This window comes from Elgaria multicarinata, chromosome 7 (genome assembly GCF_023053635.1).
Source record: "Elgaria multicarinata webbii isolate HBS135686 ecotype San Diego chromosome 7, rElgMul1.1.pri, whole genome shotgun sequence".
Taxonomy (NCBI): domain Eukaryota; kingdom Metazoa; phylum Chordata; class Lepidosauria; order Squamata; family Anguidae; genus Elgaria; species Elgaria multicarinata.
In genome coordinates this window covers 62,277,439-62,304,488 of record NC_086177.1, presented here as the reverse complement: position 1 = coordinate 62,304,488, position 27,050 = coordinate 62,277,439, and the positions used below count along the sequence as shown (strand labels likewise).

Sequence of the window (27,050 nt, the reverse complement as noted above, 5' to 3'; positions counted from 1 at the left end):
AAAACAGATGAAAATGTAGAAATTATACTGTTGGGTAACAAGTGTGATAAGGAGACAGAACGTGCAGTTTCAAAAAACAGAGGGGAAAAGGTAGGCATTTATCACAAGTACATTGTCTCACACCTCATAAGAAGATTTGGGCATAAACTATGTAAATAGTTACTGTACTATGATCATGATTTGCCATTTTAAATTAATTGGTCAGAAAAGTAGTATGTTTCAGTATTGAAGTTGGGTATAGCAAGCAAGATATTCCAGCTACATCTGTACATTATTGCTTTTATTTTGTTGTTTTGTAATTTTGTTAATTACAAAACAACCACCCGCCACTTACAGAAGCAACTTAGGGCTTTATTAGACCTACCTTAAAATCCGGTGGTGAGGAGGGGCCAGCCCGTACTGGAAGTAGCGCAGGCTGTCACTCCTTTCCACACATCAGACGTGATGGGGTAATGGAAAGCCCTGTTGTGTCCTCCGTTTTGTTCGAGCTTTAAAGGTCCAGGTGCGCAGGAGCGCTCCAGTGGCAAAGGTAGGTTTTTTTAAATTAAAAACAGGGTTCCCCGCTCCCCTGCCCCCGATTTCCCCGCCCCCTGGCCGCAATTCCCCCCCCGCGATCTCCGGTTCCCCCCCAGCGATCTCCTATTCCCCCCCCATCCTCCGCGATCTCCGGTTTCCCCCCCCATCCCACATGGCTCCGATTCCCCCCATCCCCCATGATCTCTGGTTTCCCCCCCATTCCCCATGGCTCCGGTTCCCCCCCATTCCCCGCAATCTCCGGTTCCCCCCCATCCGCCATGGCTCCGATTTGCCCCCCATCTCCCCACCCTGCCCTGATGGCCGCAGCGCTCCTATGGAGCGCTGCACGCTGTACGCCGCTTTTCCTGGCTACTTGTAATTGCAGTATCCGGGAAAAGCAGCGGACCAGTCTACATGCCCACAGTCTCGGGCTCAGCCCGAGACTGTGGGAAATACCGGGCCACAAGCAGTGCTGGTTACCCCGGGGCCAGGGAGGTTTGACCCCTGCCTGAGCCTGGGATGCCCTGTGCGTCATTAGGACGCACAAGGACGAGCCCGGGCCTCGCACTGGGCTAAACCCTGGTCTAGCAATGGCCCTACTCTACTCTGAAACCTGATTTTTCTCAGTTATAATACTTTCAAAATTGTTATGTAAAATGTACAGAATGTATTATTTTGGAAATAGATATAGACATAATGTAACACTTAATTCATTTGGAACTTTGAGCCCCTCTTAAACCAGTAGTATTTCATGAGAATCAGAAGTAATAAATACCATCTTACATCACATACAAATTTAAACTTTTAAAGTGGGGCTAAATAATTGTTTAGCAATAAAGCCAATACCGGAACATGTCTGGAAGGGATTTTTTTTAATTTACCAGATGACTATTGTGTTTATATCATTCTTAGTTTGCATAAATGTTGGATTCAGCAAATCCCATTTGTGCAAGTTCTTGAAGAGAGGAAGTTTGCAAAATGTTTTGAAAGTGAAAATCATGAGATAGTTAAGTTCTCACATTTTGACTTTTTAAACACTGTCATAAAGTATTTGCTCACCAAGGCTTTTCCTGCCCAATAGTATAACTAATTAACAGTGCAATCTTTTACTATATACATCTAAGTAAATCCTACTGAGTTCAATGGGGCTCACTCCTTGGTAAGAGGGTGTTTGTGGATATATGTGTTAAGTTTTGGTTCTGGTTCTGCCAAGTCTAAGGGCCTTCCTAGACCAGGGTTTAGCCCGGTGTGAGGCCCGGGCTCCCTGCTGTGCGTGCAGATGACGCACAGGGGATCCCGGGGTCAGGCCAGGCTAAACCCTCCCTTGGCCCGGGATAACTGGATCCACGTTTGGGCCAGTTTTTCCCCAGCCCTGGGCTGAGAACGGGGCTGCGGAAAGTCTAGCAGATTCCGCGGCTTTTCCTGGCTGCTTGCTTACTCGTGAGTAGCCGGGAGAAGCTGTGCATTGGGCACAGTGCTCCATAGGAGGCGCCGTGCCCATCGGACCGGGGGCGAGGGAATCACGGGAGGGGAGTGATGGGGGCCAGGGGGGAAAGAGCGGACCCGGCAGGAGAGATGGGGGGGAAGAGTGGAGCCAGGGTGGGGAGATCGCGGCTGGGGGGGGCGGAGGGGGCATCGGACCTGGCGAGCAAGCGGGTGAGGCGAGGGGGCGAGCAAGCAGGCGAGCAAGCGGGTGAGGAGGGCGAGCAGACGAGCAAACCGGCAAGCGGGGGGCGAGCGGGAGGGTGGACTGGCAAGCGGGGGGGCATCAGACATTGTGGGGGGAAACCGGGGGCAGAGGGGAGCAGAGAACCCTTTATTTTTTAAAAAAAACCACTTACGTTATCGTTGGTGCGCTCCTGCGCACATGGCCCCTTTAAGATTTTTTAAAAATGGGCGACGCGACGGGGCTTTCCTATCCCCGTCGCGTCTGATGTCTGGATTGGCGCAATGGCCCATGCTAATTGTAGCACAGGTTCGCCACGCCTGAAGGCCGGATTCAAAGGTAGGTCTAGCAAGGCCTTTAGTCATCAATCAGGTTATTTTGGTTATCAAAAGACCTGATTGATGATTTGGACCTGGCAGAACCAGAACACAAAATCAACAAATATATTATTAAGAAATAGTAATGTTCAGCAGTAATATTTGTCTTTGATTAGTGGGCAGAATGGGCTACGAGATAGCAATGAGATCAATAAATAGCAAAGGCTTCAAAAGGAGAACATTGCACCAACTTTAGAGTCAAGTCAGTATTGACTGAGTCTGTGCCTTATTTTCATATTCAGGAGTCTATTCCTAATCCCTGCTTGATTAATGATTGATTGTATTTCAATCCATTTAATAATAGACATTCTCTAAACAGATTACAAACAGTTCAAAGAATAAAATACAATATAAATGCATTGCACTCTTGAGTGATCACAATAAAGAGACATACAAAATTGTCCTTAGGCAATTTTAATGGTGTTACATTTTGAGAATCTGGTACACTTTGACATAACCGTAGTAAAAATGCAAGAAGAGAAAAAGACATATGGCTTTGTGTGAAGAAATGCTGTTTAAGTTTTGAAGTTCTAATCCAGTAGGCCAGAAGCCTGGCTTCGCTGAAGCCAAGCTTCAAGCTGACAGTTTGAAAATGAGTCTTTGTACAAGGTGGATAGTAAAATATATTTTGGATTGGTTAAGGGGTCAACAAATCTGCTTAGAAGTTAGAAGGTCCATAAAGAGCATGATTCTTCCCAGGATGTTTTTTTTTAAAAAGGGCACTTGGAGATAGTTTGTGGTCAGTTGGAACAGAAGAGCTCTGAGTTGAGAAACGAGCAAGGTTTTCAGTCTAAGAACCCTGCTAGGAGAAGACTTGGAAGCTGAAGCTGGTGATTGCGTAGAACAGGAAGACACATTGTGAGGTTGTGTTGAATTTCAAGCAGACACCAGAGGGTTTTAAGCAGAGGTCTGACAAGTGGGAACTTCAGCAAATAGTCTTTGAAATATATGAATCATCTCAGAAGCAGTAGGAAAAGCTTGAGGCAGAGGAAGAACACTGTGCAGCATCTGCTCCTGGTTGTGAGGAATTGGCTGGGATGAAGGTTAGGAAATCTGGTCTGAGCTAATTTAGTTGGGGAAGATTCTCTTACATACTAGGAACCATTAACTTCACATATTTTACTGAAGAACTTTACAGTTAAGCCATCTTATACTATTTGAAAAGCAATACTTTATTCCCTTATCTAAATAATTCCCATAATAAACATCTTAATCTTTTTCATTTTATAGCAGAGATGTCAATCCCATGCCTGTGCCACAGAAACCAGCTTAGTTTTGATAAGATACAGAGGGTTGCACCATTTAAAGATGTTATAGTTAATGTAGCATTCCCTAACTGTGGATCTGATAATATTATTAAATGCTGTGGCAGGGAGTTCCGTTGACCAAGCTTCCAAGTTTTTTAAAAGGGAACATAAGTGGAACAGCCACGGCATTTCATTGCAGCATAGATACAAAGATGGAGTTGTGTCAGTTGCTGATTTTTAGCAATTCCCCCATTCCTGCTGCAAGCCCTGGCTCTGTTTCTTTCCAGACGGTTCCCTGATCCTCATGAGTGGATTTTGGGGGGGCTGCAGAGGGAGGGGGAAAGCACTATTCTGTGGAAGAAGCTCCCTTTTATTCACAGAACAGAAGTCTGGATCTGCCCTGTACTGACCTTGAGAAGAGGCCCACAGAAGCACCATGGGAAGCTCCAACTGAGCAACTCACTCCAAAAAGGCATTGAACTGAAGCATTATTATACTTCCAAGCCCAGATCACCGCTCCCAGGCTCCATCCCACAGGAGTGGAAGGCCTTAAAACCAGGGGCGTTGAACTTTGTTTAGCCCAAGGGCTAAATTCCATTTTGGCAAAGCTCTTGGGGGCTGCATTCCAGTGTGGGTGGGGCTGAAGGCAAAATGGGCAGGACCAAATGCCAAAAATACCAGTATATTTTATCTTAAAGCTCTTCCTGCCAACAACGAGAGGTATTTCAACCTTTTAGAATGGGGGGATAGCTGCACAAAAGCCAGGAAACCACCAAATGATCAGTGGTTGAGGGAAAGGAGGAGGGGCCAGTGGAAGGGGTGTGGCCAACTTCAGAGGGGCGTATTGGGACCCTAGCAGGACTGGTCTTGTACCCCATACCTGAGGTTCTGCACCCTTGCTTTAAAGGAACATGTCTCTTGTTTGGAGCCTAGCATCCCTCCTCCTCTGACTGTTTCCTTCAGGCTCACTGCACTTGCAGGTTCTGAATGTAAGGACTCCCTGACTCAAGGGGTCCCAAGTCTGACAGGCTCAGGCCTGGTCATGATGCTGGGGTCTGGGTCAGGTTCCTCTAGTGTCACTGGTCTGATGGATCTAGCTGGTCTCTCCTCATCTGAGGCAGAGCACAGGGTTGGCATCCTGATAGGATCCAAGCCATGGACTGTTTTCATAATTGGCTAAATAAGCTGGATATACTAAAGAGTGTTGAAGAATTCATCTTTGTACTATGTGGAATAAACACTGGGGCACCCTTTAAAAGAATTATCAAATTCCTCTTCCCCATTATAATCAAGGAACTGTAGTCCCTAGAATCGGAGAAGCCATCTATTTTCTTTCCCCCCACCAAAGTAACCCACTCCTAAGGTTTATGCACCAGCTGGGATAATGCAGCAATGCCAGAAGTGGATGGGTGGGACAGGTGGCAGGAAAGGGAGGAGATGTTTTGGGTTTTCTGACCAGCCATATGGTCAGAACAAACTCCATGGACATAATATTTCAATGCTTGTGAGTCCTTACTATATACAGCAGAGACTGGGCACTGTCTCGATCTTTCAAGTGCTATCTTCATAAAAGTTCTGTTTTTAAGAAGAGAATGATCATTTGCATCTCTGTTTGCTATCATTCCATGTACATTTGGAATATAAGCTTTTTAGTTTTACTTCCCTACAGAAGATGGGAAAACTCTGGGATTACTTTTCTTGAACAATAATGTGTGATTAGACAACTAAAAGCTATCATGATGAATATTCACAAGGGGGCAGTGTTGGGGTATCCCACTACCTGGCTTCTGATTATTTCAGTTCATTTAGTTATAGTTAACAGAATCACCTTTTGTTAATGGAACAAATCCATTACTTCCTCTCATTGATCAGCCTCCTGTCTAGATTCTGAAATGCCCTTCCACTCCTTTGTCACAATACAAGAGATCCTGCTTTCTGCCTATGGATGAAACTACCCTAGCAAACAAAATATTCTCATATTTACACACTTATTCCAATTTTACCAAGAATCAAGTCAGAATTCTGTAATGTTAATTCTAAATGTGTTTTGCTTTTCATGCTACATTAGTAAGTGCAACGAAGAAGCGAAACCACTGTATCCTTACAGGAACCTGAAGAGAGAATTTTAGTTCTGGAGAATCCTCATTCCTTCACTAGGCTGTTGTAGGCACAACTAAACTTTAGTTCTACTTTGGATTATATAAATCAGCGTTTTTTAATCATGGCTGAAATCACTAAGAAAAGAGATTAATTTTAAAATCATTGGTTGAAATAATTGGTTAAAAAAAAGAGAATTGAATCAGGTTTTCCATTGATACTTCATATATTTCCTAAACAATTATGCATACTAATTAGTTCAGCTAAGCATGAAAACATATTAATTTAGACCCTAAGAAAAGTAAATTTAAGGAAGTCATGGAACAAAATGTTCTTGTCCCATCTTCCCTGCAGCTGCCTGAACCCCCGCCCCAAATCATCCCTGTCTCAAGGTGGTAGAAATGTAAATGGCTAGACAAATATGTTACTTTTCAGCCAGGAACACTCAGGCAACATTTTCACGTTTTAAAAATATTTTCAATTACTCATTCCTTTCCTAACGTATCCATCTATTTCAGTCTATACCTAATCTGTTTTGTTTGAAGTGTTTTGTTTGTTTTTAATAATATTAATTATATATCATTTTGAATATATTATTATGGATCTAATGTTGTGAACTGCCTTTGGAAGGTTAATCCGTGAAAGACAGCTTATAAATATCACAATAAATGAACTAATAAATGTTAAAGAATGTTGCCAGATACAAAGTCCCACATAAAATTAATAATGTGGCACTTTATATTTGGCAATTTATACATGGGCTGAAGAAGGGAGCAAGAACCCATGCAACACATCCAAGTGATTCTTAAGCCTAAAATGACTGCGGCTAGATTGAAAGGTGTTGTTGCATGAGCAGAAGACACTTTCGCTCATGCAGGGTAGGGGGGTTGTAGAGTGTGTGTGATTTCCCTTTCCTACTGCACGCACGCACACATATGTGAGACATTTCCTCAATTTTTGAAAATTGCAGAACAGCCCAGTGAATAGGTTGGAAAATTCACAGAACAGAAGTTAAGATCCTAGATTTTTCTAAAAATCTTCCCAAGGTAAGATCCCCTATTCATTAAAAGATTTGTTTCCCCTTGGCTTATTCCTGTTGGCACAAATAATCCAATCCTTTTCATTTCTTCCATGTAATCAACTATAGAAATGCTGAAGTAACCAGTAATTACAGATGCTCAAAATAACTATAAATTCTGTGCCTTCCCCCCACCCTAACATGGAGGAAAACAGTCTACTAGGGAGTTGTGCTGAACTCAAGGGAAATGATGAAATGTGCTACTCAAATAGCCATACGGATTCTTTTCTTTCTCAGTTTATTTGACCTTTCTTTCTTCCTATCCCAAGATCTTTCCATGGGGAACTCGCCAGGCATGTTTGAAATGCATACCTGAGAAGCGTCACTGCAAACTCCTCCAAACCCATGTTTTTAAAGACTTGTATAATTCATATGTTGGTGATATTTTACCCATTAAATAAATATCCAGAGTTTATTGCACACTAATGGAAACAGTTGTGGGTAAAGACTTAACCATAATTTAAAACCAAAGCAGCAAGTAATTTTTCACAGAACTGTTTCAGTGTGGAATTGGGAATGAATGTGTAAAGTGTAGCATTCTTTGATTCGGTCATGCTTTTCAGCTGTCTTGTGCTAATGCTTTGCTGTGAGGTGCAAAGGCAAAGAGAGGGGTGTGTGTGTGTGTGAGAGAGAGAGAGAGGGAGAGAGAGAGAGAGAGAGAGAGGTTTTGAGCTCTTGGGTAAGCTCTTGCACAACTCCCATTCACTTCAGTTGGGTTTGCACAGGGGAACTTCCAACAAAAGTCAAACAGAAGTATGGGTAAGTCAAAGTGAGTCCCATTTCACAACTAAGATGTAAAAGCACCACCGAGTAAGCTTGTGAGGAGGTGGGCAGTTCATGAGCAAGCACAAAACTGGAGCCTGTAGCAGCACCTCTGGGGGCCCAAGTGGCAATGGATGCTGGGTGTGTGGCAGGCAAGACATCTGCCCCAGAAGACTCGGCTTGGGAGTGTGGACCTCAGTATGCCAAATGCCAACTCCAGGCCTGTATGGGATGGTAACCTGTGCTAGAGACTCGCTACTGGAACACCATTTTATTTTGTCTTGGAGTATAAAACCAGATGCAAAGGTTGAAAATGTACTATTTATGGTTTTAAAACTATTTTGTGCAGATAAAAATAGTTTCATTTTTGTTTGTTTAAAAGGCATTGCTTTAATATATAACAGAGGAATATGGAAAGCTGCCTTATTCCAGGTCAGACTACTTGTCCACCTAGCCCCATCTTGTTTATATTGACTGGCAGTGGCCCTCTAGGGTGTCTGGCAGAGGCACTTCATATCGGCATCTTCGCAACCTGACCCATTTAACTGGATTGAACCTGACTCCTTTGGTATGCAAAGCAGGTGCTTTATCACTGGACTATGGGCCCTCTCCAAATATATTACTGTTCTATACATTTAAGATAAAACATATCTCTCTCAGCCATTCCCCAAATGCCTTCCAAATGTGTTGGCTTACAGCTCCCAGCATCCCCCGGCCAGCATTGCTGGCTGAGAAGTTGTAGGCCAATGCATTTGGAGGGCACCAGGTTGGGGAATGCTGTGCTAGCTGTATTTGATAAAACATGTCATTTTTGATAATGAAAACCTGTATGTAAGATTGGTTTAAGCCTGGCTAATGAAGGATACTTTTGCTACAGCTTAAGGAAATTAACCAAAATTCCCTGTCAATTATAAGTGAAGGTGAAAAACAACATCATCAGTCACCATCTACAAAGCCTAATTTAAATGTTGGTTAGGAGTTACTACCCCATAATTTGTAGGGGTTCATAGGTATTTATGGTCCAGAAATATCTCAGGACAGTTTTATCCCAATTCTAAACAATTTTGGAGCCAAGTTGGTGTAGTGGTTAAAGTGTTGGACTGGGAGTAGGGAGATATGGGTTCTAGTCCTTACTTGGCCATGGAAGCTCTCTGGGTGACTCTTAGCCTAGCCTACCTCACAGGGTTTTTAGAGGATAAAATGGAGGAGGAGGAGGATTATGTACACTGCCTTGGGCTCCTTGGAGGAAAATGGTGGGATATACGGTAAATGCAATAAATAAATAAAGTTACTCTGAAATAAGGTCTGTTGATTTCATTGTGTGAATGAATTTATAATCAGGATTGTGTAAGCCTCCTTTTCATTAGATTTTTTTTGAATTGCATTTTATTCTAAATATGAGTAGTATCAGAATACAATACATAGTCTCACATTCCCTTTGTTTTCCAGCTTGCTTGGGAATATGGAATACCCTTTTTTGAGACCAGTGCAAAGGACAATATAAACATTGAAGATGCATTTTCAGTGCTAGCCAAAGAAATATTGAATAAGGTAGGCTCTCTGGAAGAGAATATTTTTTATTAAACCAAATCTTGTGAATTAAGAAAGGTGATCCAGAAGTACAATGCGAGAAACTCTATAGGTATTTGTAGCCTGTGTGTATTGCAGTCTTTACCTGGACAAGCAAGGAAGTTTTGAAGTCAGAAAATGTATGTGCCAAAAAGAGGACTTGTTATACTTGTGGATCTATTCCATTCACATATAAATGTATATGCAAAAGTGGGAAGAATATGATTGACTAATGTGTTTGGAAAGTAAATTAGTTCCTTCCATGTCCTGTCGGTTTCTCAAAAAAAAAAAAAAAAATGGCTGGCTGGCAGTGCTTAGAACAGACCCATTGAAATCAGTGGGCCTTAAAGTTAGTCATCACTAATTTAAGTCCCATATATTTGTGTCTCTATTTTATACTAGCTGGGACATGCTGGGAGTTATAGGCCTTTTTCTACCTAAAGATATATAAGATTGCACCATAAGTCTGAATCCCATCTGTAGAATGTGGAGGTTTGATCTACATAAAATCCAAAACATAATTTGGAATATTTAATATACACTAATTCTTATACACACAGACATACCTAGACCACTCTTTAATATAATTCTTAACTTGGCTGCAATACTTCCATCTTGTCTGGAATTCTGACTTCTAAATTGCAAAGATTTAAATATTCCTGAATTAATTACTGTCAGAACTGGCAAAATCACTGCTTATTTTAAAATGTAGACTACATGACGTAGAACTACTGCCCATTGTAATTATTCATACTTAGAAAATATTTTATCAAAGCACTTGGGTTTCATAGTTTTTTTTTAATGAATCAATTACTGGGTCTACCATACTAGTCCTGCAAGGAGGGATTGGATGATTTCTTTTTCTTTTATAAAGTTTGCTTTCATTTTGCATAGGCTGGCTGGGGAATGCTGGGAGTAGGACTTTTTTTGTCTAAACAAGTGTAGCATTGCACCCTAAGAAAATATTTTAGACAGCCAAATAAACATAGGATTCTGAAAGCATGCTTACAATATTAAAATTACTACTTATTGAAAACAGTTCTATACTGCAGATGAGATTCTAGGGTAGTAGAATAAATAATAAGCCATTTTAAAACATAATGGAGTACAATAAACTTGTATCCAACAACCATAATAGAAAACAGCAATAAAAATTCAGTTATAAAAGTAGTTTGTGAAGTTATACAAATTTGAAATTCAATGTCTTTCCCTCAAGTATTCTGCTTCCTCAGTGTTCTTTCCCACTGGTTTTTCGTCTGTTCTTGTACTAATAGTTACTAGACAAACCATATTATCTTTCTTTGGCCTTAGTTCTACTTGGTGATGCTTGAATAGTTATCCTCATAACTTAGGGATGCTGACTACAACCAAAATGAGGATCTCTGAAATATATTGATAATTATGCAGTAAGTGCATATATTGATAATTATGCAACCCTCGGTAGCACGCTGTGACGAGTTTGCACGGCACTTTGAAGATAAAGTCGCTCAGATTCGTCATGAATGGGACACCACACTTAATGCAGCTCCACTAATAGAGGCGTTCAGAGCGCCGTCCGGTTCAGTTTTATTGGATGAGTTTCAGTTATTGAGGCCCGAGGATGTGGACAAGGTGCTTGGCCAAATCCGGTCGACCACCTGTGTGCTTGACCCTTGACCCTCATGGCTCATTACATCAAATGAGGGGATCGTCGGCTGGGTCTAGGAGGTTGTAAATGCCTCCTTGAGAGAGGGAGTGATGCCGGCCTCTTTAAAAGAGGCGGTAATTAGACCACTCCTGAAGAAGCCTAACCTGGACCCGGAGGATGTTAACAACTACAGGCCGGTGGCTAACATCCCCTTCCTGGGCAAGGTGCTTGAGCGGGTGGTTGCAGGACAACTCCAGGCACTCTTGAATGAAACGGATTATCTAGATCCATTTCAATCGGGTTTCAGGCCTGGTTTTGGAACGGAAACTGCCTTGTTCGCCCTGTGGGATGACCTCTGTCGGGAGAGAGACAGGGGGAGTGCGACCCTGTTGGTTCTCCTGGACCTCTCAGCGGCCTTCGATACCATCGACCATGGTATCCTTCTGGATAGGTTGTCTGAGCTGGGAGTTGGAGGTACTGCGTTGCAGTGTTTCCGCTCCTACTTGGATGGCCGATTCCAAAAGGTGGTGCTGGGGGATTATTGCTCTGTGCCGTGGCTCCTAAGCCATGAGGTTCCACAGGGCTCTATCCTATCCCCTATGCTGTTTAACATATACATGAAGCCGCTGGGGGAGGTTATCCGGAGAGGTGGACTGAGGTGTCATCAATATGCGGATGATACCCAGCTCTACCTTTCCTTTTCATCAAACCCAGGTGAGGCAGTGGCTGTTCTGAACCAGTGCCTGGGCACGGTAATGGACTGGATGAGGGCTAATAAACTGAAACTCAATCCAGACAAGATGGAGGTGGTTCATCTGTCCGGCGAGGTGATGTTTGCCCTGTCCTGGACGGAGTTGCACTCCCCCTGAAGGATCGGGTCCGTAGTTTGGGGGTGCTCTTGGAACCAGAACTGTCACTTGAGGCACAGGTGAACTCAGTGGCAAAGAGCACCTTTTATCAGCTTAGGCTGATATACCAGCTGCGCCCTTATCTGGACAGAGATAGCCTAGCTACAGTTATCCATGCTCTGATAACCTCTCGTTTGGATTACTGCAATGTGTTATACGTGGGGCTGCCTTTGAAAACGGTCCGGAAACTTCAGCTGGTACAAAACAGGGCAGCCCGTTTACTAACAGGGACTGGCCGACGAGACCACATTACACCTGTCCTTTTCCAGCTTCATTGGCTGCCAGTCCAGGTCCGGGCCCGATTCAAAGTGCTGGTATTAACATTTAAAGCCCTAAACGGTTTGGGGCCAGGTTATCTGAAGGAACGCCTCCTCCCATATGTACCTGCCCGGACCCTAATGTCATCCTCAGGGGTCCTCCTCCGCAAGCCCCTGCCAAAGGAAGTGAGGCAGGTGGCTACCAGGAGGAGGGCCTTCTCTGCTGTGGCACCCCGGCTGTGGAATGAGCTCCCTAAGGAGGTTCGCTTGGCACCTACATTATATGCTTTTAGATGCCAGGTGAAGACCTTTTTATTCTCCCAGTATTTTAACAGTCTATAAATAAATTTTAACTTGGTGTTTTAAATTTGTTATTTTGCATTGCTGCTGTTTTATCTGGTTGAGCTTTTATATTGTATCTTATATTATGGTTTTATACTGTTGTTTTATACTTTGAATGTTTTTAATTTTTGTGAACCGCCCAGAGAGCTCCGGCTATTGGGCGGTATAGAAATGTAATCTATATAAATAAAAATGAAAAAGACCGTTCGTTACTGTCGTTATATCTCCAAAAGTTCTTCACCGATTGCTTTGAAATTTTGACACAGTGTTGCGTTCGAATACGCGAGCGTTGTTATGTAACTATGTTCTCTATGGGGTCAAAGGTTTGTCTTAAAATCGAAGAAATAGGCCTCCTCAAAACCAGTCCTGCTGATCATTGTGACATCACCAACCAGTAGGCCAATCCACTACCTCTGCCTCCTCTCCTATTTGCATGTACTCTCGCAATTGGCTGAGTGAATATAGATGTCACACCTGTGACAGTTACACGTTCTGAAGAAAGGTAACTGCCAGGAGTTTCCAGTAACCTCCTCACTGTAAAAACATGCTTTTATATCTCCGAAAGTTCTTCACTGATTGCTTTGAAATTTTGACACAGCGTTGCGTTCAAATACGCGAGTGTTGTTATGTAACTATGTTCTCTATGGGGTCAAAGGTTTGTCTTAAAATCGAAGAAATAGGCCTCCTCAAAACCAGTCCTGCTGATCATTGTGACATCGCCAACCAGTAGGCCAATCCGCTGCCTCTGCCTCCTCTCCTATTTGCATGTTCTCTCACAATTGGCTGAGTGAATATAGATGTCACACCTGTGACAGTTACACGTTCTGAAGAAAGGTAACTTCCAGGAGTTTCCACTAACCTCCTCACCGTAAAAACATCCTTTTTTAAAAACCAACCAGTAAGCCAATCCACTGCCTCTGCCTCCTCTCCTATTTGCATGTTCTCTCACAATTGGCTGAGTGAATATAGATGTCACACAATTATATGTTGCGTGTTCTAGAGTCGGCAAACCAGACAATCTCTATATCTACACAGACAATGGAACAACTAAAAATATTGTACACCCACAAGTATTGTGAAATTAAACATATTAGAAATGTGCGCTTTGTCTTTTCTTTCTTTTCATTTTAACCAGACTGAGCCACAGCAACGCGTGGCAGGGTACAGCTAGTAAATAAATAAATAAATAAGTGACATAAGGCCAGCTTGTACTGTCATTTGGTATAGGCTGTCAGACTTTAGGCTCACGCCCACTTATTATATAATTACAAGGCATTACACAAGCAGGTTTTCGGTGATGAAAAAAGGAGTGCTCAAGACAAAGTGAACTACCTGAATTCTGTGAGCTAAGTTAAGAATGTAAAAACAGTTGTTGTTATTATTATTTATTTATATAGCACCAACAATGTACTTGGTGCTGTACAGAATATACAAATAAAACAGCAATACCCTGCCTAGAGGCTTACAGTCTAAAATCACATTAAAACATAAGAAGGGGGAAAGGGGTTACACAAAACTGAAATAAGGGAATAATAAGTTTACAAAATTGAAATGGTACACATATCTGACCACATATGATACAAACTCTTTCAGGGATTGATGCCTTAAATACAGTGTATCAGTAATTCAAAGTGCTTGCAATGCACATAGAGACCTGCTTTGGGTATATGGCTAAACTATGTTTTAGCATTGTGTACATGAGCCTTGGGCCCATGTACTGTTCCCTCCCCTCTGGCACAGCTGCAAGGAGATTGTAAGCGTTTGCTTTCATTTTCAATTAACCACATCTTATCCTTGCGTCTGAACCAAGTCTTAACTAAGGTTTAGGGCAAGGGTGGGGAACCTGTGGCCCACCAAATGTTGCTGGACTACCACTGCCAGCATCCCTGACAATTACCCATGGAGTTGATGGGAATTGAAGTCCAAGAACAGCTGGAGGGCCTAAGGTTCCCCACTCCTGGTTTAAAGAAACAAGCCAGGATCAAAACCAACTGTTTGAAGTTGGCTTCTTTCCCTACCCATCCTTAAAACTAACCAGCTTATCCAGGTTCAGATATCCAGGTTCAGATTCCTGCATTGAGCAGGGGGTTGGACTCGATGGCCTTGTAGGCCCCTTCCAACTCTGCTATTCTATGATTCTATAACAAAAACTGGTTAGTAAAATATAAACGTAAAAGCCTCCAACCCCTTCACAGTCACACAGGAGGAAGAAGTGGACGAGTCTAAGGCTTGGTCCCGTTAACACTAAGTCATAACTTTTTGTTATGTCCATACAGAGCCACGGTGTTCCACAAGAGCAGTGTTAATGTGAAATATATGACTTCTAATAACTACGCTCTGCCTTTTTGTATCTTGTATTTCAGGAATACTTCTCCCATAACTATACCATAATGAAAATTAGTTTCAATAAAAACGTTAAGCTCATTCTCTGGCATGATATGTGTTTTGACAAGATCCAGAAGACTGAATTAGCTTCGGCATCTGGGAAAGACAGTGAGCTGTCTGGCTTACCTTACAAGCTTCCACATTTCTTTTTCTGAATCTGATTTTCATTTACTTTGCTGTTGTTGAATTATATCATGCAATATATTTAGGCTGTTTGTTTGAGGTTTTTTAAAACCATGGTGAAAAGAACTCTAGGAAACTAGTTCATAGTAGTTTTAGAACAGATAAAGATCCACTTCACACAGCTTCTGATTAATTTATTGAACTTACTGCTCCAAAATGCAGAATGGGGAGGGGGAAACACCATCTCCTTTGGAGGTTTGGGGAACAGATTTTTGGGAGGGTGGAGCAGTCTGCAGGGAAGGATAAAGTCCCACTGTGTAAGTGGGAACCTGCTCACACAACACTGAATTTCTTCCTGTCTTTTACAACCAATACACAATTACATCCGTATGGAATGCTAATTTGAAAGTTTCCACTAAGCTTATACGTCTTATTTATAAGTGCTTCACTTCAGTTACTGGACAGTATAGTTAAAAGTATTTGTGTTACTAGCTTGTGTGCATGTACTGGTCTTAATTCCATGTTTTACTTTGTTTTCAGAGCTCCTGTATACTGCTTGACTTAGATGTGGTGGACCTTAGTGAAAAAACACAAAAGAGAGCTTGCTGCAAACTGTGACTGGCAGTTTTGTCTTGCTTCTGATCATGTTCTCTATTTTGTACATAAATTTTATTTGTACATAAATACTCTTGAACCTTTTAGATATTAAAGGTACACAAAATTTTGATTTGTTTAAGTATTTATATTAACAAAGCAACAGCAGTAATTGTCCACTAACATTTTATTTAATTGTCCGTTACAAATATTTAAAATAAATAAATCTTACGTTTTGCACTTAAGGACAGTCCTGGACTATTAAGTTTCCTCAGATGCAAGTATAACAAACATGTACTACTTTCCACAAAACGTGTACTTTTGTGAAAATGTTGGCCAACACTGGTTGTTTATACTGTAAACTTATGAGGAAGAAGGGTGAATTAAATGGAGTGAAAATAGATCTGAAAAGAGTTCATGCAATAGTATTCTAGTATTTACAACGTTACAAGAAGCAAATCCAGCTTCTGAGATGGCTTAAAATTTAAAATTCAAATGGGTATGGGTAAAGCAGCCTTCCCCAATCTGGTGCCTTCCAGATGTGTTGGACTATATCGCCCAGCATGAGCTGGTTGGGGATGCTGGATGTTGTAGAGAAAAAGAAAAGAGAATTGCTTTTTCATATCTCATCACTTGCGACAGAACATTTTAAAAATAGGACTGTTTACCAATTCATTCAAAACTAATTCCACAAAGTTTTATATAACTTGATTTGGCCCTAAAACAAAAGGGACATATGCAGCAAAAATACATGATACACACCTGCCTGAGTTATATTGTTTAGAAAATTAGATCAGAAAGAAGGCTAGGCTAGAACCTGATGTGTTAGATTCCATAACTAGGAAGCTCTTTCTTGCAGTACTATGTGGTAAAGTCCAGGAAGGGATGATTTCAAGGGAGATTTCAGCTGAGGAGGGGGAAGTTTAATTTTCCTATACCACATGCTGCAACGGACACACATTTATTTATCTATTTATTTAAGGTGATTTTGATGGGAAGTTAGTTGGCTGGCTGTAACTTCTGTGAAATTTAGATGAAGCCTATTATTTCAAAATGTGCCTATTCAGATATAAATTGGCATGTGCAGGTTTGTGTCCTATGGGCCTGGGCCCCAAATCTTAAGTGCCTAGCAATGCTCCAAGCTCTTAGGTCTGTATCCAATGTTAGTCCCACTTAAAGTAACTTAAGTCTGATTCACTTTAATGGATCTACTTTAAGTAGGACTAACATTGAATAGAACCCTAAGTATATTTCTTTACAAGCCACTTTGTTAGTGTTTAGGTTTGTTTCTAGATAATGTAAATGTTTTTCAGAGTAGCTTTCTAATAAATGTTAACCAGCTTCTTCAGGAAAGGGAAACTGAAAAATTGCTATATACAAATCTTGAAATAATAATAAAAAAGCAATCTCATTGTTCAGATATTTTGGAGAATGTAAAACATCATGGTAAATTAAAGTGTTCCTTATAAAGACAATATATTTTTGTCAGTTGTTTTTTTTACTAACTCAGATGTTAAGGAAATGTTGTATTTGTGTAGCTGTCTTAGTATTCAAGTCAACTAAATTCAACGGTGCAGTCCAATACCTGGGAGTAAGCCCCATGGAACTCAATGGGACTTACATCTGAGTAGGCATGTATGGTATTGTGTTGTAAGAAAGTAGTGTTCTCTATTAGGCTGTGAAAAGACTTTATAATTTTGTAAAATTTAATAAGGGCATCCAAACTTAATGTTTCTTTTGTCACAGGTGATTTGACTATTATTTATTGTATTATTATACTGTTATTTTTAACATCTTTCATTTTATAAAGTGTCATAATTTTTAGTACAAATAGTGACATCTATTTGTACCAACCCCCTGCTCAATGCAGGAATAGTGATTCCTGCATTGAGCAGGGGGTTGGACTCGATGGCCTTGTAGGCCCCTTCCAACTCTGCTATTCTATGATTCTATGAATTGTGGCAGGTAGTGAAGGGAATACCTGGAACCAGAGGAGGCTGGTGGCTCCAATGTCAGTGGGTAGTGAATCCGCTCCAGGTGGCCTTCTGCACCTTCCAAATCTATCAAATCTAGTGTAGAATTGCATCCTGCTTCCAAATCTATTCTATACTTTTAAAAAAAACAGCCCCAGAGAATAATATATATCACTCTTTCAGATCAACCATTTACTTCCCACAGCCTCCCACCTTCAGATTACCCTTTAAAATACTTTCGGCATTCATCTTTCAGCTCTCTTTAACCTGCTCAGACATTACAATCTTTTAAAAGGATTAGAATGAAGCAAGAGAGAATAACTGACAAATATTAAACACCCTTCCCTGCTTTTCATCCTCTCTATCACGGTAGCAAGTAGCCTTAGGCTTCTCCTGCATGAGTCACTGTCAAACACAGGTGATCAGGTAGCATTTATGACGCAAGCCACTTTATTTCAACTATATTTTGCTTGGAGGTAATTGCACAACCACCCTGGCCATGGAAGGAAATTGTTATCATTGGCAGAAAATATATATATATGATTTTGCAACCCAAAAGATGTGTCTACTGATATGTAAATAACAAACTGTAAAACATTTTATGTTATTCACAGAAGTTGAAGGGCAAAGTCTCAACTGATAGCTTGAGCTTAGCTCAGAAGCACTAGTTACCAGTACTGTGCTATCAAGAGCTGAGACGAGCAATTTTCAGTATTAGGGGTCAACTCCACTGTAACATCCCTTTCAGAGAAAATAGTAGCAAAAAAGATTACTGAGCCGATACAGAACCAGAGTGAATTTTGTAGGAAAGAGCTGTGAGCCTGCAGAAATCAAAAGCTCCTACTGACAAATTCTTCCTGCCAAAAGAGAAAAGTGAGAATTACATTCCTATGTAATGTTAAGCAGTACACTTTTCTAGTAGAGTTGTCAAAAACTCACTGTTTTTAAGAATTACTCCTTATTCTAGAACGTCACTTGTGCTCTTCATTTTTGAATACTGCTATCAGAGCAATGAGGTATGTTCTCTCTCTTGCACACACAAACATATAAGTTGCCATACACCGGGCATAGTAACTAGCATCTGTTTAAATCTGAGAGGAGTCCCAGGGACTATCAGGAGTGGTGTAGTGGTACATTCTGAAGTGCAGGTGCTCATCATGGCATTCCCTATAGCCATGTCCCCAGGTTGAGTCCAAAACTGCAGGCAGCTGTGTTGATCTCTCTCTCTCTCCCTCTGTGTATTGTATATGTCTTCAGTAGCTCTTTAGTAAATCTAATAGGTCTTCATTATCCATTTGAGGTGAAGCCACCCCAAAATACTTTACATGACAACAAGAATAGCTGGGAAAATTCAACCCCTGCTGCAGCTACTGTTAGTATTGCAGCTAAGCTCAGATGGCGCAGGGAAGCTTGAAGGGGGTGTCAGATGATGTCATTGTTCCTGCTCATCAAAACGTTATGGCACATCAGTCCTGGAAGCCCTAGCTCCACTACACCATTGACTATAAGTGAAACAATGGCAGAGAGCAGCAGAGACAGGAATGGAATCGAAAAGGGTACACATAGGTGACAGAATTAAACACACACACACACACACGTTCCATTTACCCACAGGAAACTCACTAGCACCAACCTGAGGCTGGCCTCCTGTTGCTCCCTGACTGCTCCAAACCAAACTGGTAGGAAGGCCACTACCATGAGCTGCCACACCAGTTGCCGGCAGAACTAATGGACAAGTAGAGCTGGCCACTGCCAAGGCACTTATTCTCTTCCCTGTGCAAAACGACCAGGTAAGGCAGAGGCAGATCATGTGGACAGGGACAAGAGAAGGATGGGGCGAGGAAGAATCTAGTATAACTTCTACTCCTGTGGGTTCTACGGGGCTTAATTAGAATAAACTTGCAAAGAATATATATAAATTGAACAAAATATGTATTTAGTAAACATACAATTACAGAAATATGCCACAATTTATCCTTCTATATGCAAAACAGCAACAACAAAAATATGGATCTCTTGCTTGTAGCCCAGTCCCGCGTGGTTCTGTATCTCCAGGTGCCGAGTATTTCGGAAGTCCCTTTTGTAGATTTTTTCCTCAACTTTTGTAGATTTTTTCTCAACAGGGCAATCTCCAACCAGTAACACAACAGTTCAGAGTATTAACTCTTATACAAGGTGATAAGAGCCTATAATTAAACAGAAATTCTTCTAATATCCAGCTTTCAGCAGAACTGGTTCTCTTTCTTTTTGCTGTTTCTTCTCTAGCCCTCCCTCTGAGTGAGAGCCCCGCCCAAGGAACTAAACCATAGAGGTCACACTAGCAGGGGGGCAACAAATGTTCAATGTGCCTCCCAGCTCACCCTGAGCTGAGGCACAGGTGTGTGTATGCATGCACACAAAAGTGTTTTTCTTTTCCTTTTTAAAAGGAGGGGATGGTTTTTTGATGCCTCAAGCAGTAGCTTGTGTTGCTTAAGGGCAGAGGCGGCCCTGAGTGCCAGTGCCCTGATGCCTACAAACAGCTGCATGAACCCAGATCCTGCCTGAATCCTGCATGGAACATACTTCCTCAGGAAGGCTTTCGATGGGGCTTACTGCTTAAGTGAGCCTGCTTAGGGATAGAGCCAGAAAAATATCGATCAGGGAGCCCAAGCAGGGACAGCTTGATCCTTAACTATCTCTTCTCATAAATTTAATCCCTGCCTGTTTTCAATGGGATTTATTTCCTCCAAGTCAGTTTGATTGAGCAAGTTGCAACTTCATACACCTTTATGCAGCATACCTTTATTTAGGGCAGAGGGGCAACTTGTAGCCCTCCAGATGTTTTGGCCTACACCTCCCTTCAGCCCTGCTGGGCCAACATAGCCAATGGGGAGCCGTGATGGGAATTGTTGGGCCAAACATCAGCAGGGCCACCCATTGCCCAGCCCTGACTTTGAGGTGCCGCTCGCTTCAAGACCGGCTCGTCGCCGCGGTTGCAGGGCGCCCGAGTGGCCAGGAGAGGGAGCGAGAAGGACGGCGCTTGGCAGGAGGCTCCTAATCCGCCGGGCGCTGCTTCTCCCTCCTCCCTCTCGTTTCAAGGAAGGAGGGAGCGCCGGGGCCGCACTATCCCGGGGAATGGAGAAAGAGGAGGAGGAGGAGGAGGAGCACGAACTGCGCAGGCGTTCCTCGCACCTTGTTGATTAGTCAGTCCGTGCTGGGATGGCGTTTACTAGGTCAGCTGGAGCTGCAAGCGGAGCCACCAGCGGGAGCAGTAGCCGCCGTCGCTGCTGCCTCGGGGGGGCTGGCGGAGCCGCCGCCGCCGCTGCTGCCGTGAGAGGGGGGCCACCTTGCCTTTAAGCCCACCCCGCCATGGCCCGGGGAGGCGACCGCGGCAACAGCAGAGGCTAAGACTGGCTGGCTGGCTGGCTGGCGCTCCCCGCCAGGCACCGACCAGCCCCCGCGCTTCGTCTCTCGCTGCTCAGAGCCCGAAGAAGGGCGGGAAAATGGATGCGGGCCCCTCCCCGGACGCCAGTCTCAAGGATGTGAAGTGGAGCGCCGTGGCCGTCCCGTTGGACCTGCTGGTCAGCACTTACCGCCTGCCCCAGGTCGTCAAGATAGACGGCGGTGAGTAGAATGAGCGCGGGCGCGCCGGGCGGGTAGCTGCCGCCGCCGGCTCTTAGCTGGAAACTTAGCCAGACTTCGGCGGGTTGGAAGGTGAGAGGCAGCCGAGCCGCCGGAGCAGCTGCCGCCACCGCCGGCAGACGGCTTCTCCTCCTCCTCCCTGAGCCACTTTCTTAGCGCGAGTCGCCGCCGCCGCCGCCGCCGCCTCCTCCTCCTCCTCTCCACTTGGACGCCGGCCAAACTTCAGCCGCGCGTCCTTCTGGGGAGGGAGAGGAGCCCATTGGGGAACCGGGGGGGGGGGGTGGAACGTGACCCAGGGACCATGAATGGGCCAGGATCAAGAGGACGAGCGGTGCCCGGGCTTCGCTCATAACGGGGGATGGGGAGAGGAGTGGAGCGGGCATCTCTCTAGGTTGCCAAGGGGGGCTGATGCAGGCGAGCCGTGCTGGAATAACCCGATGAGCTTGCTGGTGTCCTTCGGTTTAGCCGCGTTGGTGCGAAACCTGGACGTTTAAAAACAGAACAAAAATACCCTTTGATTTACATATACAGATGGGTTGATCCCCAGCCATTCCACTGGAAGGCAGGGAGTTCCATTGAAATACATGAGGGTGGCTTGGATTGAGCCCGTGGCCACAACCAAACGCAGAGTTAACAGCACGCGATCCTATGAGTGTCTACTTAGATGTAAGTCCTATTGAGTTCAATGGGATCTAATCCCAGGCAGGTGGGTATAGAGGGTTGCATCCAATTGGACAAATACAAAAGAAGCCCTAATTCGAGTAGACCCGTTGAAATGAATGTAATTTAAGTTACATTCCCATTTATTTCAGTGGGTCTACTATAACTAGGTCTTAAGTTAGATTTTACCCATTGAAATAAATGGATCATGTTGGGTTGAGGTCCAATGCCTCAAGTATTGGCCTCTCATCTTGACTCCTCCATAGATTAACTACAGAACTGCTATTGACGGCAGCTTCTCAGAAATCCAGCTCATTTTAAACAACAGTTGATAGATCAGCTTATTCGGACAGGCTGTTTAACTTGGAACGCTTTCATGTGTCACTCACACAAACACAGACTATTATGGAGATGCAATTGTTTGAGAAACACATTACAGTAATTATAAACATTGAACATTACGTCTATAGTAATCTGTGCTTCCTATGACAGCTGGACCCTTTTATTTTTATTTTTTGTACCAATACTGATCTCATAATGTGTTTTTTAAAGAGCAATTTTCTCATTTTAATTTTGCATGCCATGTGTAAATTGGATTTCTAATGGAACCCTTTGAAAATGACTCTTATTTTTAACCTATTGTACAAGTTGAAATTTCATGTCATGAAAACATTTTACATTAACATGGCAAGGGATGAGATTACTATTTGTTTTCCCCATTTAGAATTTTTTTTTTATTTGCTTGCCTTGTTTACATATGCAGTGCAGGAGAACAACAACTGTGATGCAGTATTTATGCCTCTTTAAATATTAAGTAGATGATGGTTTCAGATCTATCAAGGTTTTCCCAATTGAATAAATTAGAAATTCATTAAAGCTATAAAGTGCACATTTCTTAAGAGCATTCTGCCTTGAATTTTCTATAGTATTCCAATAGTTATAGTTGACATTCACTGTCACTTGTATATGAGTCATCAGATGACTTCTATGAATTAAAATGAATAGCCCAGTTATATAATGTCTTACTGAGGAGAGCATGAAAGGGTCATTGACTGTTACATTTCTATTATTAGGGGGCTATCATCTGACATGTCTTCATCCACTTTTCTTCTCTTCTCACAAGTAGCAGTGCAAAAATAGGTGCTGATGTGCCTCTCTTCACATTGCAGAAGATGAACTGTGTGAGGGCCCAGAAGGAGCAGCAGTAGTTTTAATTTGGATAAGCTGAACTGGGCAGAGTCCCCACTCCAACTCTTGCACTGCTCCTCATAATTTTCTGCAAAGGTGTTTTTTGTAATCATAATTTCTTCTTCGCATTCAGTACCTTTGGGTTCATGTATTTCTTCTGACTAATGCAGCCTTCCCCAACATGATGCCCTCCAGATGCTTTGGACTACAACTCCCAGATTTCCTGTCCATTGGCCATGCTGGCTAGGACTGATGGAAGTTGAAATCCAAAACATCTGGAGGGCATCATGTTGGGGAAGGCTTTGTAATGTAACTCTTTGAATCCTCTTTGCCTCTTATCTCTTCTGTTAGCATTCATATGTCTCTGTTTTCTATGACTGTTCACTTTGGGACTAAGAGCATGATTTTGACTTATTCTCAAAAGTAAGTCCATTAAGTTCAATGAGGCTTACTCCTATATAAGGGAGCATAGGATTGCAGCATGTGTCCAATTGTTCCCCAAATGTGCTCAAAACGCTTTTTTCATATTGCCATTCTCATAGCAGAAAGTTTAGAACGGCATTAAATAGGATTGTCCCAGTTCGCAGAAGAGAAACATGAGATACCCAAGGCACTAAGGGCTTGAGTTGAAAAAAAGAAAGTCAAGTCACACTTATCAGGAACTATTGTTGCTAATGGTTTAGAATTTCTTTACCTCTTTTTCCTTTATATACATGTCCCAGATTTATCTTTTTCAGTTTGAATGATTTCTGGAAACTTTTGAATTAAAAAAATTTCTGTTTGGATCCCAAATTGATTGGGATCTGATGTACATGCTTGACTTATTTTTAGTAAACAACAACACAAAGTACACCCTGTTCGTTTTATGTGCTGTATAAATAATACCTCAACATTTTCCCTATAGCCAAAAATTGCTGAATTGAAATATTTGATTAGGGACCTGAAATATTTGTGGTGGTGGTGTGGTGGGGGTATCAATCTATCATATACAGTCCTTTACATGTTTACTCAGTAGTAAATCCTACTCTGGTCCTAGTTCAAGGCTTTATTTGGAAATTATTTTTACAGGAATACTTAGAACATTTACAAGGTGTAATGACTTGGAAGAATACATTCCATGTATTATTTGAATTTAAGGAAAAAATGAAAGCATTGAAAACTTATATACTAAGGGGGCAATCCTATGCTTGTAAGACTATTTTTCGGTCTAAACAACAGCCAGCAGTCAGATTGAGGGCTCATCTACACGAAGCAGATATTCCACTATGAAAGTGATATGAAAGCAGTATATAAAAGGCAGGAGCCACACTACTGCTTTATAGCGATATTGAAGTGCACTGACGACTGTTGGGACCCATGACACATACCACATACCGCTTTCATAGTGCTATATCCTGCTTGGTGCAGATGTGTCATGGCCCCCAACAGTTGTCAGTGCACTTCAATATTGCTATAAAGCAGTAGTGTCGCTTCTGCCTTTTATATACCACTTTCATACAGCTTTCATAGTGGAATATCCTGCTTCGTGTAGATGAGCCCTCAGTCTCAGTTTATCGATGCTCATCTCCCAACAAGCCGTGCTGGGAGCTGTAGGACACACACATAAACTTCATAAGAAGAGTCCCCTGGAAAGAAAAGTTAATTACAACTTTGAAACTGCCTGGTTTGGCTGGATTGAATCCATTTGTTACGTTACTAATTAATTTTATGGAATGATGCATATTTAATTTTTTTTTAAAATGTCCATGGAAAAATACTGTAGTAGAATTCTTGTTGCCTCACCTCACTGCATATGTGCTAATCTTTATATTCTGAATGGTTTAAAATGAATTAACTGTTAAGTGAACAATTGCTTTGAAAGAAAGAGTATGGAAAAACAAAGAATTCTAAGTTTTGCATTTTATATAAAGCATAAATGCTTCTGAAGGCAAGAAATATTGGTCTCTGTGCCAATGTCCTATGGATTACCTGCCAAAATACACTTATTTAATCCACTTCTCACTTAACTTTTGCCCTGATGAAGAGTTCTGGGGACATTTTTGTTGGTCCAGTATTCTCCTACTGTAGATTTCAGATTCCCCATTAGCTAATGTAGTTACCTGTGTTATGCCGCGATGTCGCTAAATGTCTTTCATATACGTTTCAAAAATCCTACAAACGCTCCTGTAAGGCAGGCCAGTGTTATTAGTCCACATCATAAATAGCGAGCAAAGGTGTGAGAAGAGTGGCTTGTCATCCTGTAAGTTGATGATTTGGGCAAGATTTGAACTCAGACACTCTCCATTCATGGGGAACTTCCAGCCAAGTCAAAGCTTTTATTGTGCAATTGCCCTGCCTTATTCACGGGATTTTAGGGGCAGGTGGGTCTAGGCAATGTCATCTTGCATTTGTAAAAAACACACACCATATTTTCCCACCACTTCCTCCTTTCTTTCTTACCACAGAAAATCCGACAAAGAGAAATGGGCTAAATTGCTGCTGACCAGTGCTTTCTCATCGGTAGCGCTTGGAGCCCTCAGTCTGGAAGCATCCAGATTCTTAGTCCCTCTGTTTTGCCACCTGTATTCTAATGATCAGAATCAATCCCTTAACTCTAGAGTCCTTGACAGTTTTCAGTATTTCTGATTTTGTGGTCAGATATGTCGAAATTCCTTGGTTGGACTTGATGCCATGCTTTCTTCACTTTCTAGGCTCTCCCTTGGAGGCTGTCTTTGTGAGACAGGTTTGCAGAATCTTTAGTACAAATTAATTTTCCTACTCCATGAGAAGTCTTTGTTTTCAGTTGTAACAAGGCTGATGGATAGGCTTTACTCTCAGTATCTCTTTCTTTTTGTAACTAGTTATTTATCAAAACGCATGATTGAATGTGAAAATTGCTCCGAGTAGATGTGTGTACTCTCCCCTTCCAAAGTTAATGAGTATCCTTTGGGGGTGGGGGAGAATCTACTGAAATGCAGCCTGAGTTGGAATGCCATTGTAAGGCAAACTACAGAACGCAGGGCATGAATTGCATTTTATATTCTTGAGACAAATTTCATCTTGCTTGTGCCACAATTTCCAATTTCTCTTTTATCAATCACTAGTATAATTATTTTATGTCTGTACATTTCTACTAGGCGTTCACTGCTACTGGTTGGTCTGGGTGACTTTGGAAGCTCAGAAAGTACATAATTAAAATGCATAGGGACGTTTTAATAACATGTGAGAGTCATTCCTGTGAGGGAATGTTGTGGAAACTATAGCTAAAATGAACAATAAACAAGCAATTTATAGCTAGTTCATTTGAAAGACTAGCAAACTTACAAAATAGAGGTTGAGGCGATCGGGTGGGGGGATTACTTTATGGGTGCTAGCACTTCTGGGCAGAAGGATAACAAGTGAACACACCTGTTTTCACTACGTAGGCTTAGCATGCACTCACTAAAAAGCAGTGGTTAATTGCAGCTGCCCAGCACATTTATGTGCAGCAAAGTAGCCATGCATCTTTTCCTCTCAATGTAGTTTGCATGCTTCCCCCCCCCTCTCCCTCCTCCAATATGGAAGTGCTTTGAACAATGAAATCCTGGCATAATAAACCACTTTTGGGATGTGATCCTGAACCTTTTAGTAGAAAAGAACATTCTCATTGCAATGCTTGTTACTTTCCTTAAATATACTGTTTGCTAGCAGAAAGAGGCTAAGCATGGATAAGAATTAAGAAAACACACAAGTAGTATCAGTCTCTTGAAATGATGGTGACTTTGTAAAAAGGAATATAATCTTATAAAGGGCACATTATTTCCCAAGTAGCAGAGAAACTACAAAGCTTACAGACTTGGGGAACTATTTTCTATGTATCAGTACAAATGAACTAGATGTTAAAAATAAAAGGGTGGTACTGGATAGGACTTGGGAAAGGAAGATTTTTCTTCACACATAGCAACTTGGACATAAGAGCATTTTTGCTAGCAAAGCATATATGTGACTATTTGGGGTCCACAAAGATGTCCGCGTCACGCTGGGTAATTCTCATAGCAATTAAGTTTGAAGAGGATCTTTCATTCTCTTGTTAAGATATTTT

General features: G+C 42.1%; 2 protein-coding genes across 3 annotated transcripts in view; both read left to right on the top strand.

The window, feature by feature from the left end:
- Positions 1 to 16,945, top strand: part of LOC134401597 (ras-related protein Rab-10-like) — a 36,317-nt gene extending 19,372 nt beyond the window's left edge. The window contains exons 4-6 of one of the 2 annotated variants that reach the window (XM_063130701.1): positions 1 to 90; positions 9,193 to 9,294; positions 15,495 to 16,945. In XM_063130701.1, the coding sequence (XP_062986771.1) occupies positions 1 to 90; positions 9,193 to 9,294; positions 15,495 to 15,572 (270 nt within the window). In that variant the 3' untranslated portion in view covers positions 15,573 to 16,945. The remainder of the gene's footprint in view (positions 91 to 9,192; positions 9,295 to 15,494) is intronic. The other variant, XM_063130702.1, reaches the window with a different exon arrangement.
- Positions 16,946 to 20,995: 4,050 nt separating this feature from the next.
- GAREM1 (GRB2 associated regulator of MAPK1 subtype 1) overlaps positions 20,996 to 27,050 on the top strand; it is a 107,161-nt gene continuing 101,106 nt past the window's right edge. The window contains exon 1 of the mRNA XM_063130682.1: positions 20,996 to 21,124. Within this exon, the coding sequence (XP_062986752.1) occupies positions 21,004 to 21,124 (121 nt within the window). The 5' untranslated portion in view covers positions 20,996 to 21,003. The remainder of the gene's footprint in view (positions 21,125 to 27,050) is intronic.